Source organism: Pipistrellus kuhlii, unplaced genomic scaffold (assembly GCF_014108245.1).
Source record: "Pipistrellus kuhlii isolate mPipKuh1 unplaced genomic scaffold, mPipKuh1.p scaffold_m20_p_1, whole genome shotgun sequence".
NCBI classification, from domain to species: Eukaryota; Metazoa; Chordata; class Mammalia; order Chiroptera; family Vespertilionidae; genus Pipistrellus; species Pipistrellus kuhlii.
The window spans coordinates 175,054,027-175,075,165 of NW_023425404.1; the positions used below are offsets into that span (position 1 = coordinate 175,054,027).

The window sequence follows — 21,139 nt, forward strand, 5'->3', positions numbered from 1 at the left end:
AGAATAAAGATTTGGATCAGAGGACTGGGAGAAATAAATGCTAGTGGTAAACTAGTACAAGACCTTTTTTCCATCCTGGCCAGTCTACTTCCCTTATCCCCACCATACACCACCCCCACAAAAATTATGTGACTTCCAGTTGTCATATTTTCCCTGTTTCACTGAAATGTATCTTTTGCATGGCTGGTGTAGCTCGGTGGTTGAGCACTGACCTATGAACCAGGAGGTCGCAGTTCAATTCCCAATCAGGGCACATGCCTGAGTTGCTGGCCTGATCCCAGTAGGGGGCATGCAGGGAGGCAAACAATCATTTCCCTGTCATCATAGATGTTTCTATCTCTCTCCCTCTCTGAAATCAATTTTTAAAAATATTTATTTTGATTAATGTGGAAGGAAGGGGGAGGTAGTTTAATATGCTTAAGCATTAATACATGCCACCCAGCTTTTTTAAAAGACAACTTACATTAGAAAGGATAGTTAGGGAACTGGGTCAACTTCCTTTCCCCCCTCTCCCAGAATCACATAAATATCTGGTTATAACTGCTCCCGGGATAACTGGGCCAGAACACAGGAAAACCAATCAAACTGTAGCCACCCCATCTCTGGAACACGGTCCCAAGGCTGTGGTGTTTCAACGTTTAATCTCTCCAAACCCTAGATCGTAAGAACTTATTTATTCAAACATTATTTATGGAACACCTGCTCTCGGTAGTTGAGGACGTGGGTTGTGAGAATTTATTTAGATTTACTCCTTCCTCTTGCAGAGTTTAAAGCATTACAGGAACTCAGAGGAGCAAGGAGACAATGGGTGATGGGTGGGCGCCATCAAAATGAAAGCCCAACGTAGGGTCAGCTAACCCACAGCGAAGGGAGGAAGTGACATCCCATGTGAATATTTGAAAGCAAAGGTGCATCACTGGTGCAAGGTTGAGAGAAAGCCGGGTCGAGTTGCAGGAACTGAAACACATTGCGAGTGTTACGCCCAGACTTCGTGATCCCCAAGGACCACCAGGGAGCCGAGTCCGATGCAATAAACAAAAGAGCCTTTTCCATGCTAGCATGGGCTCTTCCCACTCACGCCGGCAGCATGGCGGAAGAGTGAATTTCACCCAGTCCAGGGGTTTTACTCGGGTCGGTGGTGATATCACTGCCTCAGCTAATCCTGATTGGTTGGGTGAGGGCTAGGGATAACTCCGCCCTTCGGGGCAGAGTCAGGAGCTCATCCTCGCCCTGCCCTGCCCTCTCATTGAGATGGACTGGCTTGAGAGAGGATAGTGGGGAAGCAGTCAGAGGTCAGGTAGGAAAAGCCTGGAAATCCTATTCAGGCCTTTGTCCTCTGTCCTACGGTGATCTGAAGCCATTGGAAGCATTTAATCCAAGAACCACTCCCATCTAATCTGAACTTGGGAGCTGTCCCTCTGGCTGCAATGGGCCACCTGCCTCGAAGCAGAGCAAAGAGAGTCAGTCAGTCCAGTGAGGAGGCTGTTGGGAGGACCAACAACTGCTGGGCCTGGGATCATGGCAGCAGGCCTGGCAGGAAGTAGAATTCAAAGACACTAAAGCAAAACAGAGCCTGGTGGTGCCAGGAGACAATTCAAGAGTAGAGCCCAGCTTCTGCCTTAGTCACTGCAGCCATTCCCTGGACCAATTTCACAGGGAAACTCGGGTCTGGTGGGAAGACAGCGTGTTCCATATGGGACGCATCTGTTTGAAGGACCTGTGTGATGGTCAAGTTCACAGTTGTGTGTGAAGTACTGGCAAGAGAGTCAGGCAGAGGGAGGGTTGTGACTGATCCCTGCATAGATCCTAGAAAGCGCCAACCCTCCTAGGGGGTGTTTTCATGGTAACAGAAGGCTCCTTCGAGAATAGCAGGATGTTTTACCTTCCCCCTTTTATTCAGACTCTGCCGAACAATCCGTTTTCTAATCATATTCTGTGAACAGCATCACTAACAGCTTGGATAATGTTATCTTAGTGCGTGTACATTTACTTAACCAGCCACATAGGGTCCTGTTAGTTTTCACCAGTGTTTTACTGGTTTAAAAAAAGAAAGAAAGAAAGAAAGAAAAGAAAAAACACGATGAATATTTGCATTCCTCCAAATTAGGTCCATGGGGTGTTGGTAAGCAATGTGGGGGGACAGTGTTCCAAGGTCCATAAATACATTTGGAAATCGTGGTTTAAAAAACTATGAGGTAGGCTTCTTTACTGGGATTTGCCAAACCCTTAAATGTGCTACTGAGTGCTGGGTCGCTCCCCGAGATCATGGCTGGGGTGTGTTTATACCTTTACTAAACCCTGGGCCATGGCGTGCTTTTGAGAGGGACTGGTCTCCCCAGAAGTTGCCTTGGATACTAACCTGCATGTAAAGGCTGCCCCAGAGTGCAACACGCGGCTCCTGTAAACACGAATCCTGTCTTTGATGCATGTTATCAAATGACTTTCCCTAAGGCCAGTACATTGCTGATGTGGATATAAATTGTTAACGTGCTTCGCTGAACTCTCCCCCAACGGTGACTGTGAATTTAAACCTGACCTCACTTGGTTGCGTTTCTTTTCCAAGGTACTGATTACTTGCTGCCGCTGATGTGAGCACTTTCTGATTTCTCTTCCTACCTATCGGGCTCTGTGTTTGTTCTTATGAACACAAATGGTTTCTTTTTATAAGCGGACATGATTGCAGAATTTCGTATACGTATGGCAGTCACTGCTGTTTTTGTATTTGCTTTTTAGCAGTGCTCTTTTTGAATTTGTCACACTTCTTCTACATGTTTATGAATCCATTCTCGAAAGCATTTATTTTTGTAGCTTTCTCACTGTATTGAAGCTGAGAAAGTCCATATATAAAACTTGATGCACTTCATAATCACTTCTTGGTTTTTTGTTGTTATTCCCATTAGCTTTTAGCCCCTCTGGAATTTATATTCATTTATCTTGCTGTTCTGCTCTCCCCCCAAAAAACTGTTTTACAGCACTATATATTCTGTATCCGTTTTTCCTTTCAAAATTAATTTATTATACCCAGGCAGTCCTTCCATAATGGTGATGGGGGGGGGGGGAGATTATCTCTGCTTCCTAAATTAGCAGACTGAGATGCATGGGAATTTATTAGTGGTCAGTTACTTTGGCCAGGGTCCGTCGGGAGGCAAGCATGTTTTGTGATAATGTGATGAAGCCACGACCTTTCTAAACGGACTTACACTTACTCTGTGATTTTTTAAAATTTCCTGCCTGGAAGCTCCTGGGAGAGGCCACTCGGAAGAACAGAAGTCTGCGTGTTTAAAGATATTTGAAAATTAACATGGAGAAAGGAAACGTTGGTTAGGAACCAGCGTGACTCATAAAAGCAGCCGCTTTACAAACTCGATCAGGTTTAAGTCTTCCGTCCACCGTGCAGCCAAGAAAAAGCAGAGACGGGGGCCACTCCTCCCGCCTGGGAGCTGGGACGGGCCGAGCCAGGGCTCCTTCGGGACGGTCTGTCGCTGCTGGGGTCCACGGACAGCGTCTTAGAGTCCCAGGGACCGCTGTGTGGACAGCATCAGTGCTCTCCGAGGAGTCACAGCACGGCACTCTGACAGCTGCAGGGAACAAGGGGGTGTAGAATTAAGGAGCCTTTTGCTGAAGGCTTGTAGGCGGGGAGCACATTGACATTCTTTCCACAAGGCTGGACCTGGGGGCCCTGGAGGTGACGGAGAAAGGGGTCCTCTGGTGTGAGAACCACGCCCTCTTCTCTGGGCAAGCCCCTGGGCTCAGCTAAGGGCGCCTGAGCTCGCCTTTCTTTCAAGCGCCCTTACTCTGCAAGTTCACGTGGACATTTCGGAACAGTTCCTCCTGCCTGGGCTGAATCTTGCAATCAGGCCGCGCTGGTTCATTTGTTGTTGCTGTTTTTGTTTTTTGTTGTTGTTTTTTTAATTTTTTAAAAATATATATTTTATTGATTTTTTTACATAGAGGAAGGGAGAGAGAGAGTCAGAAACATCGGTGAGAGAGAGACATTGACCAGCTGCCTCCTGCACACACACACACACACACACACACATACACACACACACCCCGACTGATGTGCCCTTGACCGGAATAGAACCTGGGACCTCTCAGTTCACAGGCCGACACTCTATCCACTGAGCCAAACTGGTTTCGGCTTGTTTTGTGTGTTTTTTTTAACAATCTTTATTGTTCAGATGATTACAGATGTTCCTCTTTTGTTTCCCACCACCCCCACCCCCCCATAGCTCCCCTCCACCTGATTCCCCACCCCACCCCAAGCACTGGGTTGTTTTTTTAAAGCCCGCCAAGTCCCATGTGGAGGCAGTGGCTCCCTGCAGACACAGGCGGCTGCTTGTCCCCTGGCAGGGCCTGTGCCCTCCAGTCCCCAGCTCGGCAGCTCCTGGGACTGATCCCTTCTCAAGGCCCCTGGGAGCCACTTTTGTGGCCATTCCCTCTGGTCCCACAGGCCCTCCGGTGGAGGAGGGGCTCCGGGGACCGCTTGGCAGGGCCCACCCGTCTCCCAGTTTGCAAACCGCTCTCGCAGGGGGCGCCAGGCCAGCCCGGAACAGGCGGCCCCTGTTCCCCCCATTGTGTGCGGGGGTCGGCGCCTTCCCCCAGATGACCTGAAAAGTTAGAGACAAAAATCGCGTCTGCCATGGGAGGGGGGCGTCCTTGCACAGAAAGGAAGGAAATACCTCTGTGGGATTTTCCCCCCTCTCTCCATCCAAAAAAATACAGAGCCTCTCTGTCTTGCATGCAAAGGCCAGCTTTAAATCTTTTAGGTTTGGATTAACTCTGCAAAAGGGAAAAAGAAAAAAATCTGACAGGCTTTCAGATATGACGAGGCAGAGAAAACTTTTCCCCCCTCCGTTCCTGTTGTTCTTGTGTGAAGCCAGAGGCTGTGGGCTGAATGGGGGTCCCGTTACCATCACAATGGTCAGAATGAGCAGCCAGCGGGCTCCCCCCAGGACTGGGCTGCCTTTTCTGTCAGCGGACTTTTAATCCAAGGTGGCCAAGGCAAGAATAAATCTTTCTCCTCCGGCCCCCTCAATGGAAATAGGTGTTTTCAGTGCCGGGGCTTAGAATCTTGAGTCTTACCTTTTCCCCTCAGCAGGGAAGAGACATGTGGTGGGGGTTTCCTTACAGTAATCACCATCCTAAAAGGTTTCCTTCACTCCCCACAAAACCCACGGACTTGATAGACATTTCCTCTTACACCGTGATTGTTGGTTTTCACTATTGAGGATGTCAGCAAACACGTCGAAGATCACGTTTTGCTTGCAAAATAAAGTGACTTTTATGGGAATATTTTTCACGCGGTTGGTGTCCAGAATATGGGTGCTGTTTCGTTGAAGCCACGTGGCAACATTTATTTTCTGATAATTTCGTAATCCCGTGTTTTTATTTTAACTGTACTCAGAGCTATTAAAAGGGGAGGGGGTGGAATCTTCGTATTCTTGAGCCGACACTCTGTATCGATATGCCGAGTTCATGTAGAAAAAAATTTAAATAGCAATTCCTGGTCTTCAGGTGAGTTCAAATGTGAAACATAATTAGTAATCTTTCAACTTGATAAGGATTGATTGCCTAGGGTTGTTTGTGTGTAATTGTGAAACTGCCTATATGAATTAAACTCTGGATCATTTTTAATTACTGAACCACACTTGGTTTAAAAAAAATTCTGTGTGATTTTTGGTAGAGTGTAAATGTGCATGCATTAGTTGGCTACATTTTCATGGGGTTATAACAGTATATTTACTGCAAATTTACTCTTGCTAAATAAGACTTAAAGTGAAACAAAATATTTATTTTGGCTTTATTGTATGGCATAGTCCTTTCTTTTAAGCTCTTTGTAATCGAATTACATTACAACAGAATTTGTATTATAATTGCAAATAACCAATAGAATTTATGTTATATTCATAGAATCATTTTTTTTTTGTAACCCAAATGGCTCTGATATAGCAATTTGGGATTTGATACAAAAGAATGATTAAATTATTTTTTACTTTTACTTGCATTTTTTTATATGCTAGATGTTTGATTTAACTTTAGCAATAAAAGAATATATCAAAACAAGTTATATAAATCTTGAAACAAAAATTTAGATTATTCTACATAATATCAGCTGAAAATAGTAAAATTATTTTTATAGCTATCTTAACTTAATTATATTATATTCATTATTTATCTGGATAGTTTCTTACTATCATGTCTTATTTTATAAAAATCATTAATTTTTATTTGCAAAATAGTGAATTTAGTTTCTAAGTAGGATTTATTTTACATGTTGTATTATAAGAGAATTTAATCCAGAATATATTTGAATTTGCCCAAAATGATTTTTATATTATAAATATATAAACCAAGGACAAACATATTCTACGTTATAAAAGAATGCCAAGGTTTATTCCTCCATGTACTGACCACAATAAAAATCTCATAAAAATATGAAAAGACTTGACAAATGATAAAACATTGCTGTATTAGACACTCAATGAGGGGGGAAATAGATGTAGTAAATACATGCGTTAACCCATTTGGCTTTTAATTTGGTATATTTCACAAGCTTAGAGTTATAGTATACCCTCTTGCAGAACGAAATTCTTACAATTATTTTACTTCATGTCCTATACAAACTGAGCATGAATGACGCGTTTCTGGTGGTTTCCTCAGGCAGCCATGCTGTTCAGTTCCGGAGTCTTCTGGATGGGCCTGTTATTCATCCCCGTGGCCTCCCTGCTCCTTGACGTGGTGTACAAGGTGTAAGTACCGTGGTCAGTTATGTGCATAAGAACACAGGTGGATGTTAATCCACACATTTCTCTACTCGTAACGTCAGCTCCAGGATGTGCAGTTTGCAGAATAGGAATTAGTAGTGTTTGTTTATTCTACATAAATAAGTAAAGAAGGAGTGACTGAGGAACTAGAAATCTAAATTAGTTTAAAAGACACAAAGCAGGTAGTTTCAGTGAATATTGGAGAAGACGTTTTTAGAAATCATCCTGAAAAAAACCAGTGAAGGTAGGGGGAAATTTTTATCATCGCCAGACATACTTATATATGTTATTAGTGAAGAGGAGTTGTGAAGTTTTTTGCTTGCCAGATTCTAAACATACATAAAATATAGAATGAAAGAGACTAGGACTTTACTAATTTATGTCAAGGATTATAAGTTTTAAAATGTCATCTCTTCCCACAAAAAAACAGTACCATGAAAGTTAGTTGTATGATGGTTAATAACTATGAGAGTTTTAATGTTATAAACCTAATCCATTTAAGATTATTGTTTCTATAATTATATTAATGCTCAAAATTATTGTCATTTTTTATATTTTGGTGAAACACTGTTGTTCTCTGGTCACTGTTGTACTTAGAGGAATGATAATAAAACAGTTTTGTGAAGTCTTTCGTCTTCACACAAATATTCCCATGCAAAAATTTGTTTTTGCAGTATCAAGAGGACTGCTTTTAAAACCTTAGTAGATGAAGTTCAGGAGCTGGAGGCAAAATCTCAAGACCCAGGAGCAGTCGTGCTTGGGAAAAGGTAATGTACACTGCATATGTTCTTTTCCGAGTGAATTTTACATTTTTCTTTCACTAGCGATTGGAAATAAGTGGTAAAATTTATATTTTATCAGTTAACAAGGAACTGGCAGTGTTGTTGACAAATTTTGGAATCAGAGAGATGTGGATTCAAATCAAAGCTGCCATTTTACTAAGCTGTGTGTGACCTTAGCCAAGTTGCTTAATACTACTGGGCCTTAGTTTACTCATCTATAAAATGGGTGATAATTCCTACCTCAGGACTAGTTGTAAGAATTGAATAAAATACTAATAAAATCAACCAAAGGCCTTGTATGCATGACTATCAGCCTAACCAATGGAAACAAACACAGGGGGGTAAGGGCATGAGTGGGGGCGGGAGGCAATGGGGGGATAAGGACCATATGTAATACCTTAATCAATAAAGAAAAAAATGTTTACAAAAAATACTATCAATAAAGCAAATAGCTTGATGCCTGTTATACTCATTAAATAAATAGTAGTTATGCTAAAGCTGGTTTGGCTCAGTGGATAGAGCGTTGGCCTGTGAACTGAAAGGTCCCAGGTTCGATTCTGGTCAAGGGCATGTACCTTGGTTGTGGGCACATCCCCAGTAGGGGGTGTGCAAGAGGCAGCTGATCGATGATTCTCTCTCATTGATGTTTCTAACTATCTCTCTTCTTTGTAAAAAAAAATCAATAAAATATATTTTTAAAAATAGTTATAAGCAATACTAGAGGCATGGTGCACAACCTTCGTGCACTCGGGATGGGGGGCTGTTCCCTGAGCCCAGCCTGCACCCGTTAGCAGTCCGGGAGCCCTCAGTGGGTATCCCACTGATGGGGGAGCAGGCCTAAGCCCTGGCCAGACATCTTTACCGCTGCTCAGAAGCGGGAGAGGCTCCCACCAGCACCAGTGCACTCGCCAGCCATAAACCCAGCTTGTGACTGAGCCGCACTCCCCCTGTGTGCATCATAGCAGTCTTTCTGCTGTTCGGTCAATTTGCATATTACCCTTCATTATATAAGACTGTCTTATGGAATTGAAAGTGGAAGAAAGACTTTTGGCTTCAAACAGTATCCATAATAAACTAGGATGTCATGAAAATCAGAGCCTGTCTTAGGACAAAGTGCCCTGCAATTGCATATGTGGCTTGGTATGTGATTAGGACCTGATAGGCACGTATCATACATGAGTACTCCAAGCCCTTTCCTCAGCAGCACCACCTCAAAAAAAACAAAAAAAAAAACAAAGCTAGAAAGCTAATCAAATGTATTACATTGGCAAAGCTTTACAAAAAGGAAATGAAAATTATTTGAAAGCAAGTCTGTAATGAACCCCAATCATGAGGGTAATGCCAGGTATTTTTTTTTCTCTCTTTCATCACACTAATATAAGCTAAACCGTATGAAATATGTCGCCCTGATGTGTGTCACCTTCTTGGTGATTCCCTGTTGTTAATCTGTTTGACACAGTGGAGTAAGTGTTAAGCTAAGACCTTGGCTTCCAGCCCTCACTTGTTCGCATGAAGCCGAAGGGGCACATCATACCCCAGTCTGCCTCTCTGAAGCTGTTAGCGTTGGTTTCGTTGGGCACTACTGCATGCCAGGGGCTGCCCTTACCACCCATGTCTACTATCGCATTGAATCCCTGTAACAACCGCATGCAAACCCACCATCTGCATTTTTTCCAGATGGAGGAACTGAGACTTAGAGAGACGATGTACTCAAGGTCAGAAGTCACAGAGCTGAGCTCTGAGCCACATGAATTGATTCCCAAATCCCTGATCCTAACCATTCATTGTTCTGCCTCCTGGCGCTACCTGCTCAAGGACCTGATAGAGCCACAAAAGCAGCCGACACTGGCCTGACACAGTCCTTGGCCTCTCTGAATCAGTATCCCTGTGATGGGATGAGGGTGATATTACCTATTGTCCAACTTAGAGATAGTCTCCTCCTCCCTCCACCTTCCCCTCCATCTCTATCCCTCCATCTAAAAATGTGCCTCTTTCCCATTGCATGGCATACACAGTCCCTCAATCAGTGACTTCTCTCTCTCTCACTCTAGCTATAAAAAGGATGTAAGAATTCTGGTTCGCACGACTGTGAATAAAACCATTTATGAACAATTATTAGGGAAAGGCCACCAATGATACTTGGTACTGCCCTCGGGAGTAAATTTCTCATATCTGTATGTCAATGAAACTTACATTAAGCCCCTTCGAGGGATATTTAGTTTTTGTGGTTTGTAATTTATCAGTGACCTCAGTGTCTTCCAGCTAGGTGATAGATAGAGGAGGGGGAGAGGGGAAATCTATGAAAGGAGAAAAATCTTAATTCATTGGAAGAGTCTTCATGCTGAACTTATGGCATTCTAGGCAGTTAAGGAATTGTCAATTGATTTTACTGCCACGATTATTTTAGAAATCTTGAACAATGATATCACTATCAAATTTTTTAAAGTTTGTTAATTTTATCTACATTTTCAAAGAGTAGTGGGTGGTAAATAGATGTTTGATTTGTAAGTAGTTAATTAAAAATAGGATACATAAGAACATAGAGTTACATGGGTTACTCTTCCGAAATTAGTACAATCCAAAATAATGATGGGGGTTTTTTGACATAGAATGATGCAGTTCTTTTTTTTTTTTTTTTTTAATATTTTTATTGATTTCAGAGAGAGGAAGGGAGAGGGGGAGAGAGATAGAAACATCCATGATGAGAGAGAATCATGGATCGGCTGCCTCCTGCATGCCCCACACTGGGGATCAAACCTGCATGTGCCCTTGACTGGAATCGAACCTGGGACTCTTCAGTCTGCAGGCTGATGTTCTATCCACTGAGCAAAACTGGCTAAGGCAGAATGATGCAATTCTTAAGGAAGACTTTGTGAGTTGATCATCCCTAATTTTTTAAATTTTCAATAAGTGATGCTATGAAGTCAAGCTAAACATAAGTGAAACTTTGTAACATGTAGGCACTGTGTCCAGATTAGCATTTGCAATAATTTATTTCCCATCTTTACTCATTGTCAGAAATTAAAACATCTTTGTTAAAATAATGAGTCTGTTTTTAAGTATGCTACTTACCAGCAAATTGGGTACATTCCAATTTTAAATCAAAATGGGCGTCAGGGATATATATTTCATCATCTTAAGCATATTGCTTTTAAACCTAAAATATTGGGAGAATCAGTCCAAACCTCACTCCTGACCACTGTGTAGCCATGGCTCTTCATTTTTTATTAAGAAAATGACTTAAAAGCTGAGTTCTTTGCTGTAACTTTTATGTGGACATGCTTTAACACTAGGGAGCGGAAGCATCTATAGTTCTAAAATCCAAAAGCAAAACTTCAAAAATCCATTTTTTCTCATAGATCTATAGCAAACATTTTTTGGAAAAACCTAAACTATTTGTTCTGTAAATATAACATTAATAATGTTTATTTTTTCTATAATGTAAATGTTTATACATTTTGTAGCAGAAATATTAACTTGGGGAGTTTCTTGGATTCTGCTTGAGGGTATTATATCTACAAGTTGTAACATCTTAGTTTCCCCACCGGGAACTGAGCCCACCACCCAGACATGCGCCCTGACCAGGAACCGAACCCAGGACCCTTCAGTCCACAGGCCAATGCTTTATCCACTGAGCCAAACTGGCTAGGGCTACCTCCTTTTTTAGTGTTTCTAAATGAACTATTATTTTAGAACATGTTATCATTCCACCTCATCTCCATCAAATATCCAAGTTGCAAAATGTTAGCGGGTTTGAAAATAAGGTAACAATATTTAAGTGGTAGTTGTTGTGTATGTAATTGCAATAAACGAATTCAAAAGTTGGCATGTACAGTATAGGAAAGACCATACAGATTGAGAAAAAACCACTGAGAACTGTGAAGAAGATAAGAGTTTTTAATGAGAAGGAATCCTACTCACTTTTCTTCTTATACTGTGTTCAGCTATTCAACAAAACTGAACTTTTAACACACCTATTAATGGTTAACATGTTTCATAATGTGACTTGATAGTAATATCAGTACCCATAAACATCAATGGCACAAAATGGCATGATGTTGACCTGATGAGTAGTTCTCTAATTAATGTAAGATAAGACTAGAGAAAATAGTAAACACAAATCATCATCACTTACTATTTATTAAGCACCCCCCTGTCAATGGCATTTCTATTCTTAAGGAGGGACTCCACTCTATAAGAAATAATAGTAGGTAGCTAAAGCAGAAAACACACAGAACTCACAGCTACTGGAGAAGTGGAGTGAGAGGATTATAAATTAAGCACATGTAGCCACAGGCATCTCCTGCTAAAGTAGTGTTAAATAAACACCCAGGCATCTTTCATTTTGTGATGATCTCTGTTCTAATTGATTTTATATATTTTTAATTGATTTCAGAGACAAACGGGGGGGGGGGGGGGGGAGAGACATCAATGATAAGAGAATCATTGATCAGCTGCCTCCTGCATGCCCCCTACTAGGGATAGAGCCCACATCCCAGGCAGGTGCCCTGACCGGGAATCAAAATGTGGCCTCTTGCTCTGACCAGTTTGGCTCAGTGGATAGAGCATCGGCCTGTATACTGAAGGGTCCCAGGTTCGATTCCGGTCAAGGGCATGTACCTTGGTTGCAGGTACATCCCCAGTAGGGCGTGTGCAGGAGGCAGCTGATCGATGTTTCTTTCTCATCGATGTTTCTAACTCCGTATCCCTCTCCCTTCCTCTCTGTAAAGAAATCAATAAAAATATATTTTCAATGTGGCCTTTTGGTTCAGGGTTTCCACGCTCAACCACTGAGCCACACCAGCCAGGCCCGTTGATTTTTTTATAACTTTTGGGGATCTGGTGCGTGGTGAGGGGAGCAGCATTTGTTGAGTGCCAGTCACTATGCTGGAAACTATACCAGTCACTGAGTCCTCTGCCAGCCTGGGGTTAGGGATTGTCCTCTTACACATGAGATGGCTGAGAGGGTTTGCCTAAGAAGGCCCAGCTAATATGAAACAGACTCAGAATTAAACCAAAGTAGGACAGCAGAGCCCAAGCAATGTGCTTCTTCCTCAGGAAAGACTGTCTTAGTGCTTTTTTTTTAACACTAGACATTCGCTTTATATAGAACAGCTGAGTGAAATTCAGCGCCGCCTTATTTGAAATGTTACTAAACAGCATTGCATTTTCTTATATCATGCGAGCTCCCATAATGTGAAAGTCAAAACTCTCATGTCCGCCTTCTTCACACTTGGATGTTGTCATGTGAAGGCATCATGCATTTCCGAAGGCCGGCCTGAGACCTGGGAATGTATTTGTGGGAGGAAGCTGCTGTGTAATGATACATTACCGCCCCCTCGTCTTCTGTAATCATTTCCATTTTACTTCCCCGGCATCCCAGCTGGCCAGGCTCTGCTAACGACATCAGACCACCTGCTGCTCAAGCTGCCCACGTCCCCAACGCAGTTACATATTTCAGTGTCCCTCAGGGTCCCCCGGCCTGTAATGCTAGATCATTTTCCAGTGGAGTAAGAAACGGGACTGTAAAAATGGCTCCTTTCCCTTCCCCTTATCTGTTTATTTCACTGGCAAAAGCGAGTTCTGCAAATATTTGCAAAACCACTGGGGCTGTGGATGAATTAGCTTTCTTGCTTTAATGTAGCTAATTCCCAGTGACAATAAAGTATGTCTAATAAGTACCAGTTAACTTCCCTAGCCTTTAAAAAATATCTGTGGAAGATTACTGCAGATGTCAACATTTCTAAATATTTTACTTCGGCAAAAGCCTAAATATTTGTGTAATTACAAGTTCATTTCGCAGAGGATCCGTTTTTTGGGGTGTTTTTTTTTTCTTTTACATATTATTAAAAATTGTTCCATTTCAAGGTCTCAAAATAATTGGCAAAATACTGAACTGACATAACTTACAGCAATTTAGCTGAAGCTTTTTATACTGGGGGAAATGCAAGATGGAAAATTTTCAACTGAGTCAATTCCAGTGGTTAAAACAAAATTGTATAAACATTTCCTGCAACGCATATAGATTTCTTATTAGCTCTTTATGCTTATTATGTTCTTTGATAGCAAAGCAAAGTTTTATAAATCAACCAATGGAGAAATGGTGTGGTTGGGAGAATTGATGCTGTTTCAAAGGGCATTTCAGGATTATCATTCAAATTCATGTATTCAACCAAAATTTGACTTTCCTATTATGTAAGACAGTTCTATGTATATGGGGGGGGGGGGGGGGGACGGGACTGATGCACTATTTCTTGCCGAATCCTTTTAGAAGTTACATCATTAATCATATGAATTTCTTCCTGTAGAAAGGATTATTCTAAAGATTTATTGAAAAATGAATTTTTTCTTATCATTTTACCTACCATAATTATTTTCTGAAGACAACTCTTTTATCTTAAAATGAAACGAAGGGACACATTTCACATTGTATCAGAAGTAGTGGAATTTTCCTAATTAAGTAGTCTAAGAAATTTCTTCTTTGTGTAATTTCCAGGATTTCTTTACATAATTAAAAAAAAAAAGTAGATTGCATACCAAAATATACTCAAAGTAGGCAGAAGCTATAATAGTAATTAATTATTGTCATTCTAAAAACAAAAAACAAAAACGTGTGCTTAAAATATACATAGTAAGTCAACTAAGATTTTTAGAAGCAAATAAACTATTGGAAGATTTTTTTTTTATCTTGTATTCATTGTATTGTGCAGGTTGTATATTTCCGTTTGACTTAACTATAACTGGGAGGTGGGGAACTCTTTTGACTGGATTATTGGGGACAAAATAGTCTTCTATCTAAACTCTTGAAATCTCGTTAGCTGAGAAAATGGGGGTAAAAGAGAAATCACTGGACCACAGATTTCCCAAGCCATCTTTTGTTTAAGCCTGAGTCTCTCTGGTGGTCCTGCGGGCGCACGGGGTCTCTGCTGAGCTGATAATTCCTTTCGTTTGCACCTGCTCCGCAGCCTCACTGAGAGGGCACAGCTGCTCAAGAACGTCTTTAAGAAGAACCATGTAAACTTGTACCGGTCCGAGTCGCTGCAGCAAAACCTGCTCCGTAAGTATTTGCAGTTTTTTGTTGTTATTGTGTGTGTGCGTGTGTGTTGTTTTTTTAACTCTGCCATTACTTGCTAGCATTCGTGAGAACAGTATTTTGACTTTAGGGACATTTCACTATTTTAAAATTAGCACCCACAACAACTTTTGCCTATTTGGCAACACGCTAGGTAAATAGCAAATGCTTAGAGAATCCTCTGACCTCAGCCATCTCGCTTTTAGCTGGGAAGACGGAGCGCTTTAAAGACTCGCTGCTTTCATTGAAAGAAAAATAATATTTCCACATGCCCCTTGCTTCCTTAAATCTTAAAAGGAACCAGTAAAATAAATCTTAACTCTTAAAAGCTCTCTCTGCATTGTTATCTTTTCTACTTGAATAACTTTGCAATAGCCTTTTCAGCTTTCATGCAGAACAATGAAACATATATTCTCCCCCTTCAAAAATATTTATGAACATTTGGAGTTGTAAGAAATTACTAGGTATCATGCCCTCTTCACATTTCAAAAGAATATAATATATAAAGCCCTGTAGTAAATGTATTTATGTTAGTAATATATCTTTTTGCTTCATGTTGTTTCCACATATAATTTATTTTTGTTTATGTACACTCATATTGAATGCTTTTGCTCTTATACTTCAAGAGATGTGATCCCCTGGGGAGCCATGTCTTATCCATGTGCCCCCACCAGTCCTGCTGGGGTTTGAGTGAGTTCATTTGTCGTTGCCCAAAGCCAAGCAGAATATTGTCCGAGGGAGAGACCATTTTCCACCATTCGTAGCTATATGTGCTTAGCGCTTCTTTGCTTTTATTCTTCCTCTCCCTCTCCTCCACCTAATCTATGTGGACATACAGGTGCCCACTTGACTGGGCTCCCCATCCCTCTGGAAGCCAGGAAGCGAAAATTAGAGGCTTGAACCTGAGATGCTGACCAGAGACTTGAGAGGGATTGAGAGTGCCCGCTCATTCACCTAGGGATAGAACGTGTAGTCTCTGAGCCAGTCATCCGTCCCCCTCCTCATGTAGCACTCGAGTCTCTGTCCTTTCCCAACATTAAAAATTAGTGTCATTTTTAATGGGGGGAGAAGGAGACAAGCATTAGCTCGCCAAGTTAGAAAAGGAGCACTCAGCACTCAGACGAACAGAGATTCCCAGTGACTTCATGCTGATCATTTCTCTTTTATCTTTAACTTCCAGACGGGTATGCTTTCTCTCAAGATGAAAATGGGATCGTCTCACAGTCAGAAGTGATTAGGGCCTATGATACCACAAAGCAGAGACCCGAGGAATGGTGATTGGGGAGGGGCGGCCCGGCAGGCAAGCTCGCTGTGTTGCTGAGGATGGCTCCTGAGTCTTCACGGGAATCTCCTGGCCAATTTCAGCCCCATCCAGGGAGGCGAACGGTGGATCTGAGCTCACGTCGGTGACTGACATTCAGATTCGTGTATATTACAGACAAAAGCACTGTGCAACCTACTGTAACACCATCTCTTTCCGATTTTGTAAAGTCTTTGCTAAGTCTTTGTAAAGAGATCGAAAACGACCTTGAATTTTGCTGGGAGTGCTTTCTTACACTGAGAAAAGATCAGTATTCTTAAGCCGTTACTGTGGGGCTATAACTTAACAATTTACTGGTTATACCACAAAGTGACCAACCATTAAAAACAAAACAAAACAAAAAAAAAAAACCTCTAAAATGTTCATAACTGAAGGGGCTCTCGATATCCAGACTTAGATTTCAGGATATGTTGGAGAAAAAAACCAGCATTCTTAAGGAACTGACTCACCTTACTGAACAAAATTTCTAAACAAGATATTACTAAGTGTTTGTGTCAAAAATTGTCTCGATAACGTGTTTGCCAAAGAAGTTCAATAAATGTATTTCTTGTCCAGTAGTCATTTGCCCAGAAATGTGAGAGTTTACCTCCAGTTCTGCTATAAGATCTGCATGCTTGAACTTTTCCAATCTAAGAGTGATTTGCAAAAAAAAATGAGTATTTCAAGGCATTTGCTACTAAAAAAAAATCTGTGATGTTGCACCTTTGGCCTTACAAACGCTTCTTTCTTGTCCGTCTCGTGTATTTGTTCAAGTCAGAGGTCACGCGTGGGAATGTGACTCTGTCGTTACCCTACTGATTTCTAAAACTGTGTTTATGTCTCGGTCCTTTCTAATGAGGTTTCATCATCGTTTAGACTTTTCTAAAAATCTGGCTTCTGCTGTAGATTGCGTGATTATCATTTTGTCCTCAAGTTTTCTCTCTCAAGAAAAATATGCTTATGTGTTCGCATGGGATTTCTCATGCTTCTGTCGGGATGTTTGAAATAACCATGTCAGACGAACGCATGGGCTTTTCTCCTGCGATTTGGTTCTCCCTGTGTGTTCCCACCAGAGGCGTCTGCTGTCTTGTGTAGCACAGGCCGTGTTATGCTGACTCCCTGAAACTTAAGGCTGAGGATTACTTCACAGCTCACTTGTCAAGCAGCTCCCTAAATAGGTCACATGCTGCTAATTGGCACAAATAAATAGTACATTTCCCCCTTTAAAAAAAAAAAAATACCTATGTTACTCAAGCCTTATAACTTTTCCATCAAAGAACACGTTTCATCATGAGCTGGTTTTATTCATACGTTTCAAACTGTATGTTCAGTTTCATGATTTAGAGCATGTCCAAGGCATCGGAAATGCCTGCTTTGCTACCAACAATAAATGGTGAAGGGGCTGTTTTAAAACCACAACCCATTTTCTACACGATTTTTAAAATAATTATTTTATGTAGGAAGAACTTAAAAGGAATTCTAGTTTTCAGGTACACGTCAGAGATCGATGCAAACTTTTTGCCTTTTATTCCCTGTTTGCCTTTAAGTGGACTTACCAGCAAAATAGGTAAAGATTCTTTTTTAAAAAAGAAAGAAAGAAAGAAAGAAAGAAAGAAAGAAAGAAAGAAAGAAAGAAAGAAAGAAAGAAAGAAAGAAAGAAAAAAGCAAACTGGAATTGAGAAGAGAGGGGATTTTCCAAATCACTCCTTGAATTGAATCATTTCACATTCTCTTCGCCCTTTTTCTCAATCTGGATGTAAAATTAGGCTGCACACCTTTTCTTTCCCTGCATTTTTAGCTGTTTGGTTACAGGCATGCCTCCCACATTTTCTACAAATAAGAGAGGCCATCACACCTACATAATTCTAACCTAAAAGGGGCCAGGAGTTGACATACTTCCCTTCCCAGTCCCTCCCCGCTTGGGCTTTAGAGGAAGGGAATCGTGAATCAAAGCATCCAGCAAAGCCACAGGTGGACGGTCCCCCTCACAGTTCTGGAGCCACAGGCTTTGACTGCCCGCCGAGTGGGTCTACAGAAGTGGCTTTTCTGGGTCTCACGACAATGGAAGTCCAACCACAAAAATTAAAAAACGAGAGTGACGGACCTCCCTCCAGAGAAAACCTAGTAGCAGCTAACAGGCACCAGTGGCTTCCACTTGCCCGCCCCTCAGTGGTGGCATTATTCTCCAGAGCTTGAAAAGGAAAATATGATGACTATAATAAAACTTAATGTTATGACTTCAGAAAACTGAAAGTTCTGTTTTACCTCAAAACATGGATTGTTCCTGTGGAGCTCTCCCACATGAAGAGAATATTCATGATGAATAATGTATGTGATCCTGATCAGAAGTAGGAACTAATTTATGCTGCTTTTTTATCCCATGGCCCTGTGTTTGAATTATCAATATTAAGTCCTTTTTTTTTTTTTTTTTTTTTTTTTTTTTTTTTTTTTTTTTTTGCTGCTTGGGTGGGAGTGGGGCAGGTCGGGGGGTGGGGGCAGCAGGGAGTGATCTCCTTGGTGAAACTTAAAATATAACATTGCGATGGCAGTGACCTCATAGTGCTGCTTTAGAGAAAACCCTCTGGTTCCTCAAAAAAATACCCAAGGAGGAAAAGTGTAACACAGTTTACCGGGACTACAGAGAACAGTTGGAGTGACTTTCAATGTGTGTTTTCTGAAAATAAAGGACACCTACTCTTCCATTAAAGGGCCCCTTGTAGGGACTCTGGCAAATGCTAACGCCGTTGCTTTCAATATTTATAATTCAGAAAATACTACTTAACAGCCGAGAACCCTCATTCATTTTGGATTGGAAAGCTGGGAGTTGCTTCTTTCACATTGAATAGTACGCAGTGACCCTGTGCATGAACTTTCTAGATGTTTTATATAACATATAAAAATATATTGGTGTCTCACACCCAGAAAGATGCTCTATGGTGGAAATTGCTAGCAGGGAAGTGGTGTTTCTCAGGAATGTAGTAAATTTAAAATGAGAACTGTGCTGCCCACCCACCCACTCCCCGCTCCGTCAGATGCGAGCCTGCTTCCGCAGGGTCGTGAAGTTAGTGGAAAGCATCTTCGGATCAAGTCAGGTGACTGTATTCAGCTCCATAATATTGGCCATTGACATAAATGATATGGTCATTCAATAGGATCAGTGATTCCTCTTAATTTCTGGGGGGAAGGAGGAGGGGCTGCTAAGCATTTATTCTGACCATCACATTGTATGTTTTAATTTTACAATTTCCACATCCTAAACATCCAATAGGAAAGTCACCGGATAGCTTGTTGGGCATTGTGTGCACTGTAGGTCACTTACTGGTGTAATCTGCCACTTAAAACGTTCTTTCAGAAAACGAGTGCTAGTCTGAACGTAACAGGTTGCATATTCGTAGTTTTAAGTTACTTATAACAAGGTCATCATTACCACAAAGTGAAATAATCGTTAGGGTTTATTTCTGTGTAGTTGCTCTTGGATAGTTCCTGATTTTAAAACTTGTATCATCAAGGAAGTCTAGAATCTCATAACCATCTACAAAATGTATCAAGAAAATGGCCACCCCATTCAATCATCCGGGCCAGTCCTATGAATTCTTTTTGTCAACTAATGTAACGTGACACCATATGGTTTGTTACCTAAGTAATGCTTTTTAATGATGAATATTTCTGTAATGCCTCTTAAAGAGACCGTAGCCTGATTTTTCTCACGTTCAAGTAACTGAAGTCACTTTGTGAAACTTAGTTCTACTTTGCTGCATTTTAATTAACCTTCAACAGCTATTAAAATGGAATGTAAGTTAAATTTTAAAGGAAAGGAAATAAATGTTTCTCATTTTCCATCTTGATTTATTTTCTGTATGAGAGCAGCTGTGTTTTTGATAGGTTTATGGTTTGCATGAATTAATATTTAAAGTGGTCCAGGCCAATGCATGGCTATTGCTGTAAATCTTGATGTTTATTTTTCCTTTTAAAATTCTATCATGGCTTACCTGGAATTTAATATTCAGGGGGACAAATTAATTGGTCCACTGCACAACTTTTTTTAACAAGTAAATTATTTTATAAACAAATTTGAACAGATTTAATTGAAACTTTTGTTTAGCTGGCCTCTGAGAATCTTTCTTAATAAAGCTCACAAAACTCAGCAAATAAATCTCCCTTAAGTAGGAAAAAGGCTAGATTTCATAAACTCGCTTACTCTGAATTAACAGCAACTTTCCATAGGTAAATCTGCCCTTGCAAAGATGTGAGCAGAATATTAAAAATAATAATAAATATTTTTATGTTTCTTGGTTCTAGAATAGAAGCTATAACTGCAGTAAATACTGTTTCTTCTTTGTTTTACTACTTGAAGCTTCATTTTTCACATTTTCAAGTTTATTAGGTTTAAAAAAAAACAGGCAGCCTTGTAAGGCACCTACTATGGAAAATTGCAGTTTGCATTTGAGATAAAATTATATTTTCAGCCCCATGAAAAGCCATTCCTGCCGAAACTGCTGTAGAAATTGTGGCGCTGCATGAGTGGAGAGTGTTGAATCTGTGATCATAGTAGTTTTCTCAGGTTTGTTTGTGTTGATGTTCAATGCACTGTGTTTTATAAGTAGTTACTAAGTTGAGTAATATCCCGTTCTATGCAGTGTTACCTGTCATTGGCCTTTTGTGAATGTGCATGTTTTAAACTGCAAATTTTAAACATTTTGTCCTCTAATTGTTATTAAAAATGAAATAAACTTTACCATTACATAAAAAGTACTGTTAAAGTTTTAATTGCTAGTTTTAGAAACTATATTTTATAAAACCTTCAAATTCACATAACTGGCCTGAGAAGGGGTATCCATTTAATAGCCTTAATATATTTTGTTTACAACCCCAATGTATATAAAACATCCCTTCTTTTTTTGCCCACCTAAATGAAACATGGAGTGTATTAACATTGGTTTAGTAAGGAGAGTTTTGATAAGTATCAAAAAGAGAATAGTATCTTAAGTGAAATTACGTTATTCTGATTCTGCAGTCAGAAAAGCCTTCCAGGATTTGTTCCCCTTACAAATGCAAAGCAGCCTGCAAGTGAGCAACTTTTCCCCTAGGATGCATTTCTTAGGGTCTTTACACCCACCAATTTTTTTTAATCTTTTTTTTTTTTTTCCGTTCATGAGAAAGTAGTTATGTTTAGCCATTACATTTGCAGGAAGTAACCAGAAAATGATGAAATTGCCAT

At 40.6% G+C, this 21,139-nt stretch overlaps 1 protein-coding gene across 7 annotated transcripts in view; it reads left to right on the forward strand.

Moving 5' to 3' along the window:
- Window positions 1–17,454, forward strand: part of ATP8A1 (ATPase phospholipid transporting 8A1) — a 203,338-nt gene extending 185,884 nt beyond the window's left edge. For all 7 annotated transcript variants that reach the window (XM_036417401.2, XM_036417408.2, XM_045573001.1 and 4 more), the window contains 4 exons: window positions 6,664–6,752; window positions 7,442–7,534; window positions 14,515–14,606; window positions 15,802–17,454. In XM_036417401.2, the coding sequence (XP_036273294.1) occupies window positions 6,664–6,752; window positions 7,442–7,534; window positions 14,515–14,606; window positions 15,802–15,899 (372 nt within the window). In that variant the 3' untranslated portion in view covers window positions 15,900–17,454. The remainder of the gene's footprint in view (window positions 1–6,663; window positions 6,753–7,441; window positions 7,535–14,514; window positions 14,607–15,801) is intronic.
- The last annotated feature ends 3,685 nt before the right edge of the window (window positions 17,455–21,139 follow it).